Source organism: Pongo pygmaeus, chromosome 1 (genome assembly GCF_028885625.2).
Source record: "Pongo pygmaeus isolate AG05252 chromosome 1, NHGRI_mPonPyg2-v2.0_pri, whole genome shotgun sequence".
Taxonomy (NCBI): domain Eukaryota; kingdom Metazoa; phylum Chordata; class Mammalia; order Primates; family Hominidae; genus Pongo; species Pongo pygmaeus.
The window spans coordinates 112,723,358-112,736,671 of NC_072373.2; the positions used below are offsets into that span (position 1 = coordinate 112,723,358).

General features: G+C 44.4%; 1 protein-coding gene across 1 annotated transcript in view; it reads right to left on the reverse strand.

The window, feature by feature from the left end:
* PTGFRN (prostaglandin F2 receptor inhibitor) overlaps nt 1–13,314 on the reverse strand; it is an 80,863-nt gene that overhangs the window by 4,721 nt on the left and 62,828 nt on the right. The window contains exons 7-8 of the mRNA XM_054443252.2: nt 11,709–11,816; nt 959–1,264 (exon numbers count right to left, since the gene is read on the reverse strand). Of these exons, the coding sequence (XP_054299227.1) occupies nt 959–1,264; nt 11,709–11,816 (414 nt within the window). The remainder of the gene's footprint in view (nt 1–958; nt 1,265–11,708; nt 11,817–13,314) is intronic.

Sequence of the window (13,314 nt, forward strand, 5' to 3'; positions counted from 1 at the left end):
GGTTCAAGCAATTCTCCTGCTTCAGCCTCCGAGTAGCTGGGATTACAGGCACCCGCGACCACGCCTGGCTGATTTTTTTTTTTCTTTTTTGTATTTTTAGTAGAGACGGGGTTTCACTATATTGGCCAGGCTGGTCTCGAACTCCTGACCTCATGATCCGCCCACCTCGGCCTCCCAAAGTGCTGGGGTTACAGGCGTGAGCCACTGTGCCCGGCCATGAGTCTCTCTTCTTTTTTTTTTTTTGAGACGGAGTCTTGCTCTGTGGCCCAGGCCGGAATGCAGTGGCGGGATCTTGGCTCACTGCAAGCTCCGCCTCCCGGGTTCACGCCATTCTCCTGCCTCAGCCTCCCAAGTAGCTGGGACTACAGGCGCCCGCCACTACGCCCGGCTAATTTTTTGTATTTTTAGTAGAGACGGGGTTTCACCGTTTTAGCCAGGATGGTCTCGATCTCCTGACCTCGTGATCCGCCCGCCTCGGCCTCCCAAAGTGCTGGGATTACAGGCGTGAGCCACCGCGCTCGGCCGAGTCTCTCTTCTTTAAGAAGCAAAACCAGTGGTAGTGAGAGTAGCAGGTCCCTAAGCTATAGCCTCCCCTATCGACCTGAGCCCTCTCTCTCAAGGCTGCTCTCTGCCTGTGCCTAGCAGAATCCATGCCAACCCTCAGACACAGTAAAGCGAGTTTCTACACATTTATGGAAGAGGCAAAGCCTTGAAAATTTTTCTAGTAAGTGTTGAAAATCATTTATCAATGGTGACACCAGCACATAATAGCAAAGCTGGGGAAACTGCAAGGACTGCTGGTGCTCCTTCTGGGTGCAGGCTCTGGCCAGGTCTAGAAAGAAAGCAGGACGTGCTATGGCACATTCCTCAAACTGTGGCCACCTGGGTTCTGTCAGCTACAGCCTGGCACAGAAAGAAGACATTCCCAAACACTGAGAAATTTGGGTGACATTCTTACCATCCATCTTCACAGTTATAAAAACGGGCTTGGAGTGGATCTCTGCCTCCTTCTGCCAGGAACCTGTTGGTGACTTCACCCATGGAGTCACGGAACAGTAGTAGTTGCCAAAGTCCTGGTCCTCGGAGCCATGCACTTGCAGCAAGAATTCCAGCACACTCACACGCTCCAGGCTGAGGTCGCTCTTCCAGTCCCTCCGGGAGGTGGTCACGATGCCCTTCCGATCCAAGGAAGACAGGAGCACAGGAGCCTTGTCCAGGCCAAAGGAGTGCACCGCAAACCAGGACACATCAAAGGCCATGTCATCTACGGATTACCAAGCCAAAACCCTGGGGTCAGTGCAATGGGCAGAAGTCATATGTATGGCCACTATCCATGTATGCGGTCCTTACTACGTACGGCAAGCACAGCACTACATGCCTTCGGTCTCACTGGATCCTCACAACAGCCCTATGATGAAGGCACTATCATACTTTTATTCTGCCATTATTGCCAGACTATATACCTGCTCAAGGTCATGTAGCCAGCAGGTAGCAGAGTGTGCAGCTTAACCCAGAGAGTACAGCTCCAGAGCCCAGCCTCTTAACCACTGCACTGCTGCCACCCAGACTAACGGGCCACAGGAAGAAGAGTCAGGGCCAAAAACTGTCTCCCGCAGAGAACACTGATCCAAAAGCTGGTATGCCAGGACACTGCAAGCTCTGTCTCCCAAAGAAAGCCAGCTCCTTTGGCATTTCAGGCAGAAGAACCCAAGACTGGAAGGACACTAAAGTCATATGGAACAAAATATACATAAAATGAATTGCACCAAATTTAGAGTTGTAAACAGTTTAGATTTTATTGTACACTATGGTTTTTCTTTCCTTGCAGAAGTGCTTAAGTTCAAAACAAGAGGAAAAAAAATGTCAAGCTGAGAAAATGGAACACAGTTTAACAGTCCCAGAGAGTAATGCTGAATCGTAAAGTACTCTGCAAAATGAAGATTCTAACAGCCTCAAATAAATTAATATGGGCATAAGAGAAAGAAGACTTTGGCACAAGTGGTAATTGTCATGGAATGTGAAAACAGAGCACACATCATAAGCCCTTGACCTCGTCCCTTGACTGGTACCAACCATTATCAGCTGTGTCGGCTCTGAGATTCATCCAGCAACAAAAGACAACAGCCACAACACTGTTTTGTCTTAAATCCACTTGAGAAAGCATTTTATATAAATGTCAAATAACACAATTTTTTGCCGAACAAGAGATAACATTTATTCATTTAGTAAAAATACACTAATAGCCTCAAAAAGCACATAAGGCAAATAAATTATTTTCAGATGCTTACATATTAAAAAAGTAAACAGAACTAAAAGCAAGAATTTCTATGAAATTATCCAAATGATATTTCTTTCTTAGCTCACTCTAAACATGTCATATCTTCTCTTTTTCTACCATTGACCCACTGTGGCACTTGAGCACATTTTTTCTTTTTCTTTTTTTGTTCCCAGTGTCTCTCCAAGGAAACCAGCTCCCTGGGGGCAGAGGGAGTGCCATAAACAGCCTCATGCTCTCACAGTGCCAAGGGCAGAGTGGACACCCACATCACTCTCGTCTTCAGTGAAAACTCTTAACTCAGTGCTGCTGTCACCTGCAGGGGCTGGGTGGTTGCTGAAGGCAAAAAGCCAAACCAGGTTCCCAGACTCTAAGCCCTGATCCGCACTGTGCCTTAGGGTGTGGGAGCCAGGCTCCAGGGCCAGGCTGCCTAGGCTAGCATCTCAGCACCAGCACTAATGAACCATGTGACCTGGGCAAGTTCCCCAAGTTCACTGAGACTTAGTTTCCTCATCTGCAAAATGAAAATGACAGCACCCAGCGTTAAATTTACCACATTTATTAAAATGCTGAGAACAGCACCTGGAACACATTAAGTCCTCAATAAAAGTTGGTCACCATGAACAACATTATCTCCACAGCTCAACACACATGCTCCTACACACAGACCTGCTAAGGGGAAGGGCATTACCAGCGCAGCAAATGCAGCTGGTGGCCGGTCCACCCCAGCTGGTGGGCTTAGCCTCTGGCCACTGCAGGTGCTGGCTGTTAAAACTCACACACCTGTACCCTCCCCCTCTCCAGAGGCCGGGCTTAGGCTGATGGAAGCCGCCACCTGGAGGTTATGAACTGCTCTCGCTCCTTCGCCACTCAGCCTATGGACAATGACTGACTAGTGAAGTGACAGAAAAGCCCAGTCCCCTTCCCTCCAGTGGGCCTACTCTGCAGTACACTCATGCTCCAGAACTCCCCGTGGGGAGGTGGACTTGCTCCGAATTCACACCTCGACTTGCCTTCTTCTCCAGCTCTATCTCAAGTCCCTCCCTTCCTCAGTGTTCTCCTGAGAACACTCCCTCAATCCATCACTCGCATGCTTGTCTGTCTTTGCTTGCGGAGAACCTGACCTAAGATACTGCCTCAGAAGGGCCAAAGTCTGCTGTCCCCACCCCTGCTCAGCACAGAGGACCTTGGCCCACAAATCACTTATGCAACGTGTCCTTCACAAAAGAGCATTCCCTCACAGCCCACAGCATGTGTGAGGAAAAACTAAATTACAAGGTGTGTTTAATAATTCAGTATCTTCCATCCACACAGTCCAAGAGTGCAAAATTCTGGAAAATTGTGATCTGAAAGATAACAGCTACCTATAGCTTTTGCAATTAATTACACTGGAGGAAAAGACTTTTATATTAAAGGCACAACTGGTGAACTATTAATTTACTGAGAAAGAGCATTTAAAGGATTTATTTTTGTGTGTATCATAAATGAACTTTAAGGGCAAACATGGTATCGCATTTTTCCAACTTTTGAAAAGGATTTTCCTCCCTTTTCCCCGGTAGTCTCTTCTACTTTTACCATCACTTTCTCTTCGGAATCCTGCTTTCTGTCCTCAGTCTTCCCCATCTCAGGTACAGGAGAGGCTTCTCATTCCCTTCCCCTGTGAATGGAGCTAACCAACTCCATGGATGTGGGTGGGATTGTTTCTTTTCCTTTTCTAACATCTCCCACAAACTCTCCTTCTGTTTCCTACCTCTAAAGATCAGCCATGTTCAGCTTCCCTGCTGGAGCCAATTTTGGTTCAATCAACTAGTCCAGGGGTCAGTAAACTACAGCCTGCAGGCCAAGTCCAGCCCACTACCTGTTTTTGTAAATAAAGTTTCACTGAACACAGCTATGCCCATTTGCTTACATTAAATATCTACGGCTTCTTTCACACTACAATGGCAGTGCTGAATAGTTGCCACAAAGGCCATCTGGCCCACAGGGCCAAAATATTTCCTACCCAGGTCCTTTACAGAAAATATCTGCTGACCTGAACATTCAACTGAGAGTCCTGCAGGAGACAGATGTCCACCTGGATGGTGGCGGCATCCAGGCCTCTGCTTCCAGATGCTAGTGTTACCCAGTCCCCTGCTCAGGGGCTCACTGGATTCACTGCAGGCCACTGCCCTTTGCTTAGAGCTTGCCCCTTCATACAGAATGGAAAGCTGCTATTAGTTTCTTTCCCAGGTACACACTTCCAGCAGTCTCCACATAGAAACTTGTGACCTCTGTACAATTTGGCCTTTTCAAGCAGCAGATTTCTGCCGGCAGCCATGGCTCTGCTTGTGATGGGGTGGGGTAGTACAGAGTGTCGAGGTCAAAGCATGCAGGAGAAAAGGGAAGCCCAGAGGAAATTAGGGTCTTCATGAGTTCTTTAGGAAAAGGCAGAGGTGGGTACAGTCCTGCTCAGTAACAGAGATCCCCTGAGTGCATTTAATGTTCTTTCAAGTCTTAAGGGTCAAAGAGTGAGAGAGGGACATCAACTGGTCACTAAATGGGGCTAAGCAGAAAAGGAGTAAGACTGATGGGTCCCACAACTCTTAGGCATCCTGTTGGCAATGCTAGTATGTAAATGCAAAGAAAAAAATTATAATGATTTCCTAAGAATTCTAACTACAATAGCACCCTCTGGTCACCAGCTACTCCTTTGCTCTGTATGTCTTCGTTGCATTAATTGCTGTGATATTATAGAGCACTTTCTTTCTTGCCCATGTCCTCATCTAGGTTGCCAAGCTCCATGAGGACAGACTTTGGGCATCTTTTTTTTATTATTATTACACTTTAAGTTCTAGGGTACATGTGCACAACGTGCAGGTTTGTTACATATGTATACATGTGCCATGTTGGTGTGCTGCACGCATTAACTCGTCATTTACATTAGGTATATCTCCTAATGCTATCCCTCCCCTCTAGCCTGACCCCACGACAGGCCCCGGTGTGTGATGTTCCCATTCCTGTGTCCAAGTGTTCTCATTGTTCAATTCCCACCTATGAGTGAGAACATGAGGTATTTGGTTTTTTGTCCTTGTGATAGTTTGCTGAGAATGATGGTTTCTAGCTTCATCCATGTCCCTGCAAAGGACATGAACTCATCCTTTTTTATGGCTGCATAGTATTCCATGGTGTATATGTGCCACATTTTCTTAATCCAGTCTATCACTGATGGACATTTGGGTTGGTTCCAAGTCTTTGCTATTGTGAATAGTGCTGCAATAAACATACGTGCACATGTGTCTTTATAGCAGCATGATTTATAATCCTTTGACCCAGTAATGGGATGGCTGGGTCAAATGGTATTTCTAGTTCTAGATCCTTGAGGAATCGCCACACTGTCTTCCACAATGGTTGAACTAGTTTACAGTCCCACCAATAGTGTAAAAGTGTTCCTATTTCTCCACATCCTCTCCAGCACCTGTTGTTCCCTGACTTTTTAATGATCGCCATTCTAACTGGTGTGAGATGGTGTCGCATTGTGGTTTTGATTTGCATTTCTCTGATGGCCAGTGACGATGAGCATTTTTTCACGTGTCTGTTGGCTGCATAAATGTCTTCTTTTGAAAAGTGTCTGTTCATATCCTTTGCCCACTTTTTGATGGGGTTGTTTGATTTTTTCTTGTAAATTTGTTTGAGTTATTTGTAGATTCGGAATATTAGCCCTTTGTCAGATGAGTAGACTGCAAAAATTTTCTCCCATTCTGTAGGTTGCTTGTTCACTCTGATGGTAGTTTCTTTTGCTGTGCAGAAGCTCTTTAGTTTAACTAGATCCCATTTGTCAATTTTGGCTTTTGTTGCCATTGCTTTTGGCGTTTTAAACATGAAGTCCTAGCCCATGTCTATGTCCTGAATGGTATTGCCTAGGTTTTCTTCTAGGGTTTTTATGGTTTTAGGCCTAACATTTAAGTCTTTAATCCATCTTGAATTAATTTTTGTATAAGGTGTAAGGAAGGGATCCAGTTTCAGCTTTCTACATATGGCTAGCCAGTTTTCCCAGCACCATTTATTAAATAGGGAATCCTTTCCCCATGTCTTGTTTTTGTCAGGTTTGTCAAAGATCAGATAGTTTTAGATGTGTGATTTCTGAGGGCTCTGTTCTGTTCCATTGGTCTATATATCTGTTTTGGTACCAGTACCATGCTGTTTTGGTTACTGTAGCCTTGTAGTATAGTTTGAAGTCAGGCAGCGTGATGCCTCCAGCTTTGTTCTTTTGGCTTAGGATTCACTTGGCGATGCAGGCTCTTTTTTGGTTCCATATGAACTTTAAAGTAGTTTTTTCCAATTCTGTGAAGAAAGTCATTGGTAGCTTGATGGGGATGGCACTGAATCTATAACTATCCTTGGGCAGTATGGCCATTTTCATGATATTGATTCTTCCCATCCATGAGGATAGAATGTTCTTCCATTTGTTTGTGTCCTCTTTTATTTTGTTGAGCAGTGGTTTGCAGTTCTCCTTGAAGAGGTCCTTCACATCCCTTGTAAGTTGGATTCCTAGGTATTTTATTCTCTTTGAAGCAACTGTGAATGGGAGTTCATTCATGATTTGGCTCTCTGTTTGTCTGTTATTGGCGTACAAGCATGCTTGTGATTTTTGCACATTGATTTTGTATCCTGAGACTCTGCTGAAGCTGCTTATCAGCTTAAGATTTTGGGCTGAGACGATGGGGTTTTCTAGATATACAATCATGTCATCTGCAAACAGGGACAATTTGACTTCCTCTTTTCCTAATTGAATACCCTTTACTTCTTTCTCCTGCCTGATTGCCCTGGCCAGAACTTCCAACACTATGTTGAATAGGAGTGGTGAGAGAGGGTATCCCTGTCTTGTGCCAGTTTTCAAAGGGAATGCATCCAGTTTTTGCCCATTCAGTATGATATTGGCTGTGGGTTTGTCATAAATAGCTATTATTTTGAGATACGTCCCATCAATACCTAATTTGTTGAGTTTTTAGCATGAAGGACTGTTGAATTTTGTCAAAGGCCTTTTCTGCATCTATTGAGATAATCATGTGATTTTTGTCTTTGGTTCTGTTTATATGCTGGATTACGTTTATTGATTTGCGCATGTTGAACAAGCCTTGCATCCCAGGGATGAAGCCCATTTGATCATGGTGTATAAGCTTTTTGATGTGCTGCTGGATTCGGTTTGCCAGTATTTTATTGAGGATTTTTGCATCGATGTTCATCAGGGATATTGGTCTAAAATCCTCTTTTTTTGTTGTGTCTCTGCCAGGCTTTGGTATCAGGATGATGCTGGCCTCATAAAATGAGTTAGGGAGGATTCCCTCTTTTTCTATTGATTGGAATAGTTTCAGAAGGAATGGTACCAGCTCCTCCTTGTACCTTGGTAGAATTTGGCTGTGAATCCATCTGGTCCTGGACTTTTTTTGGTTGGTAGGCTATTAATTATTGCCTCAACTTCAGAGCCTGTTATTGGTCTATTCAGGGATTCCACTTCTTCCTGGTTTAGTCTTGGGAGGGTGTATGTGTCCAGGAATTTATCCATTTCTTCTAGATTTTCTAGTTTATTTGCGTAGAGGTATTTATAGTATTCTCTGATGGTAGTTTGTATTTCTGTGGGATCGGTGATGATATCCCCTTTATCATTTTTTATTGCATCTATTTGATTCTTCTCTCTTTTCTTCTTTATTAGTCTCGCTAGTGGTCTATCCATTTTGTTGATCTTTTCAAAAAACCAGCTCCTGGATTCACTGAATTTTTGAAGGGTTTTTTGTGTCTCTATCTCCTTCAGTTCTGCTCTGATCTTAGTTATTTCTTGCCTTCTGCTAGCTTTTGAATTTATTTGCTCTTGCTTCCCTAGTTCTTTTAATTGTTATGTTAGGGTGTCAATTTTAGATCTTTCCTGCTTTCTCTTGTAGGCATTTGGTGCTATATATTTCCCTCTACACACTGCTTTAAATGTGTCCCAGAGATTCTGGTACATTGTGTCTTTGTTCTCATTGGTTTCAAAGAACATCTTTATTTCTGCTTTCATTTCATTATGTACCCAGTAGTCATTCAGGAGCAGGTTGTTCAGTTTCCATGAAGTTGAGCGATTTTGAGTGAGTTTCTTAACCTGAGTTCTAGTTTGATTGCAGTGTGGTCTGAGAGACTGTTATAATTTCTGTTCTTTTATATTTGCTGAGGAGTGCTTTACTTCCAACTATTTTGGAAGTACATTTTGGAATAAGTGCGATGTGGTTACTTCCAACTATTTTGGAAGTAAATAGTTGGATGTAGTTACTTCCAACTATTTTGGAAGTAAATTTTGGAATAAGTGAGATGTGGTGCTGAGAAGAATGTACATTCTGTTGATTTGGGGTGGAGAGTTCTGTAGATGTCTATTAGGTCCACTTGGTGCAGAGCTGAGTTCAATTCCTGGATATCCTTGTTAACTTTGTGTCTCATGGATTTGTCTAATGCTGACAGTGGGGTGTTAAAGTCTCCCATTATTATTGTGTGGAGTCTAAGTCTCTTTGTAGGTCTCTAAGGACTTGTTTTATGAATCTGGGTGCTCCTGTATTGGGTGCATATATATTTAGGATAGTTAGCTCTTCTTGTTGAATTGATCCCTTTACCATTATGTAATGGCCTTCTTTGTCTCTTTTGATCTTTGTTGGTTTAAAGTCTGTTTTATCAGAGACTAGGATTGCACCCCCTGCCTTTTTTTGTTTCCATTTGCTTGGTAGAATTTCCTCCATCCCTTTATTTTGAGCCTATGTGTGTCTCTGCACGTGAGATGGGTCTCCTGAATATAGCACACTGATAGGTCTTGAGTCTTTATCCAATTTGCCAGTCTGTGTCTTTTAATTGGAGCATTTAGCCCATTTACATTTAAGGTTAATATTGTTATGTGTGAATTTGATCCTGTCATTATGATGTTGGCTGGTTATTTTGCTCATTAGTTGATGCAGTTTCTTCCTAGCCTCAATGGTCTTTACAATTTGGCATGTTTTTGCAGTGGATGGTACCGGCTGTTCCTTTCCATGTTTAGTGCTTCCTTCAGGAGCTCTTTTAGGGCAGGCCTGGTGGTGACAAAATCTCTCAGCATTTGCTTGTCTGTAAAGGATTTTATTTCTCCTTCACTTATGAAGCTTAGTTTGGCAGGATATGAAATTCTGGGTTGAAAATTCTTTTCTTTAATAATGTTAAATATTGGCCCCGACTCTCTTCTGGCTTGTAGAGTTTCTGCCGAGAGATCCGCTGTTAGTCTGAGGGGCTTCCCTTTGTGGGTAACCCGACCTTTCTCTCTGGCTGCCCTTAACGTTTTTTCCTTCATTTCAACTTTGGTGAATCTGACAATTTTGTGTCTTGGAGTTGCTCTTCTCGATGAGTATCTTTGTGGCGTTCTCTGTATTTCCTGAATTTGAATGTTGGTCTGCCTTGCTAGGTTGGGGAAATTCTCCTGGATAATATCCTGCAGAGTGTTTTCCAACTTGGTTCCATTCTCCCCATCACTTTCAGGTACACCAATCAGACACAGATTTGGTCTTTTCACATAGTCCCATATTTCTTGGAGGCTTTGTTCATTTCTTTTTACTCTTTTTTCTCTAAACTTCTCTTCTCGCTTCATTTCATTCATTTGATCTTCAATCACTGATACCCTTTCTTCCAGTTGACCGAATCAGCTACTAAAGCTTGTGCATTTGTCACGTAGTTCTCGTGCCATGGTTTTCAGCTCCATAAGGTCATTTAAGGACTTCTCTACACTGGTTATTCTATTTAGCCATTCGTCTAATCTTTTTTCAAGGTTTTTAGCTTCTTTGCGATGGGTTCAAACTTCCTTCTTTAGCTTGGAGAAGTTTGATCATCTGAAGCCTTCTTCTCTCAACTTGTCAAAGTCATTCTCCATCCAGCTTTGTTTCGTTGCTGGCGAAGAGCTGTGTTCCTTTGGAGGGGGAGAGGCGCTCTGATTTTTAGAATTTTCAGCTTTTCTGCTTTGTTTTTTCCCCATCTTTGTGATTGTATCTACCTTTGGTCTTTGACGCTGGTGACGTAGAGATGGGGTTTTGGTGTGGCTGTCCTTTCTGTTTATTAGTTTTCCTTCCAACAGTCAGGACCCTCAGCTGCAGGTCTGCTGGAGTTTGCTGGAGGTCCACTCCAGACCCTGTTTGCCTGGGTATCAGCAGTGGAGGTTGCAGAACAGCGAATATTGCTGAACAGCAAATGTTTCTGCTGATCGTTCCTCTGGAAGCTTCGTCTCAGAGGGGTACCCGGCCATGTGAGGTGTCAGTCTGCCCCTACTGGGGGGTGCCTCCCAGTTAGGCTACTCGGGGGTCAGGGACCCACTTGGGGAAGCAGTCTGTCCGTTCTCAGATCTCAAACTCCATGCTGGGAGAACCACTACTCTCTTCAAAGCTGTCAGACAGGGACATTTAAGTCTGCAGAGGTTTCTGCTGCCTTTTGTTCAGCTATGCCCTGCCCCCAGAGATGGAGTCTACAGAGGCAGGCAGGCCTCCTTGAGCTGCAGTGGGCTCCACCCAGTTCGAGCTTCCCTGCTGCTTTGTTTACCTACTTAAGCCTCAGCAATGGCGGGTGCCCCCTCCCCCAGCCTTGCTGCCGCCTTGCAGTTCAATCTCAGACTGCCGTGCTAGCAATGAGCGAGGCTCTGTGGGCATGGGAGCCTCTGAGCCAGGTGCGGGATATAATCTCCTGGTGTGCCGTTTGCTAAGACCATAGGAAAAGCGCAGTATTAAGGTGGGAGCAACCCAATCTTCCAGGTGCCATCTGTCACAGCTTCCCTTGGCTAGGAAAGGGAATTCCCTAACCCCTTTTGCTTCCCGGGTGAGGCGATGCCTCGCCCTGCTTCGGCTCACGCTCAGTGGACTGCACCCACTGTCCTGCACCCACTGCCCAACAAGCCCCAGTGAGATGAACCCAGTACCTCAGTTGGAAATGCAGAAATCACCCGTCTTCTGCATCGTTCACGCTGGGAGCTGTAGACTGGAGCTGTTCCTATTCGGCCATCTTGGAACCGCCCCCTGACTTTGGGCATTTTGTTCACTCCTCTATTCCCAGTATCTAGAGCAGCACTTGTATACCAAAGGAACTCAATAAATATCTGAATGAATAAATGAATGAAAGACACAAGAGAAGGAGCTGGACTCTGCCAGTGGGTTTCAAATCAGCCTGAAATAGGCCTGGAAGTGACCGCACTGACTGTCTTGACAGCTCAGATTCAAATGTCTGGATGTATTTCCAAACCATCTAGCAGACAGATGCATCCACTCAACATGTATTTATTAAACACTTAATGAGTAAAAAGTACTGGGCTATGCAGTTAGGGGATAAATAGATAATCCTATCCCTAACCCACATCTGTGTAACACAGTGCGGATGATATGAGAAACATTTACAGAAAGCAACATGGTGAAGGGGTGAGGATGGAGTGAGGTACCTGGATCCAGTGCTGCTCCCTCGACAGTGATGATACAGAACAATTTGATCAGATCTCCCCGAATGACTGACGGTGTGTCTGAATGCACAGAAGCATTAAATATAGGACCTGGAAAAAAAGTAATGCCAGCCTCATTATTCTCTTTCATGCTTTTGTCAAATTCCATTCTTTGCACTCTAAGGGGCATCAAAATGTGGTTCTCTTCGCTGGGAACTGGTCTAGAAACTCACAAAATAGGTGTTCCAAGGTTGCCTCTCTTCTATTCAGAGAGACATGGGCATTAGGCACATTCAAGTGAGCTTCATCTTAAGATTACAACCAAAATAGAACTCTTCTGAAAGAATTACTTTTGCTCTGGCTTTTCTTTCTGGTGGCCACAGTGACCTCATTCGAAAGCTATCCTCCACCCTGGAACAGCCTGGGCTGGTTCTAGTTCAACATGGTTCACTTCTAGGCCAGGGTGGCTTAGGGATCAGAGAAACAGGGACTGAAGCAAGAATGCTTTTGGTCCTAGTGGAGTGAGTGGTCTCACTGCACTGTGCTGGGTGCTAGGGAAAGAGGCCCTGTTACCAAGAGGCTGAAATCTGGTAAGAAGACAGACATGCCAACAATGATGTTTCTATGAGGTGTGGTGGGAGCACTCAAGGCACAGCTTCAGCATGTCAGGGAAAATGGAGGCAGCCTGGATATGCCTTTTTCCATTTTTTTTTTTTTTTTTTTTGAGATAGAGTCTTGCTCTGTCACCCAGGCTGGAGTGCAGTAGTGTGATCTCGGCTCACTGCAACCTCTACTTCCTGGGTTCAAGTGATTCTCCTGCTTCAGCCTCCTGGATAGCTGGGATTACAGGCACATGCCACTACGCCCTGCAAATTTTTGTATTTTTAGTGGAGATAGGGTTTCACCATGTTGGTCTTGAACCTGGTCTTGAACCCCTGACCTCAAGTGATCTGCCCGCCTCCCAGAGTGCTGAGATTACAGGTGGATATGCCTTTAAAAGACTATTCAGGTTGGGGAGGCTGTGTGTTGTGGGAGAGTTGGGAGTATATGGAAACTTTCAGTACTTTTTGCTCAAAAGCTGGGAACCCAAAACTGCTCTAAAAAATAAAGTCTGGGCTGGATGCAGTAACTCATGCCTGTAATTCCAGCTCTTTGGCAGGCCGAGGCAGGTAGGTCACTTGAGCCCAGGTGTTCAAGACTAACCTGGGGAACATGGCAAAAATCCCGTCTCTACAAAAATTAGCTGAGCACGGTGGTGCACACCTGTAGTCCCAGCTACTCAGGTGACTGAGGTAGGAGGAGGATTGCTTGAGCCTGGGAAGTTGGGGCTACGGTGAGTCAAGATCATGCCACTGTCTCAATAAATAAATAAATAAATAAAATTAAAATAAAGTCTGGTTAAAAAACAAAACAAAAAAACCCTACCCAAACTGGGTTTGTCTTACATGCCTCCCTGAAAACGCTGCAGGCAGAATTCTTATTTTTAACTCACTTATGAATTCCTCTTAGGTGAGAACACTCCATAGCTTTCAGCTTAGCTAATCCTAAGAGTTCAATGTTTACTTTATCCCAACTCCTAAAATCTAGGAACAGGCAAACCTAAAAGAAA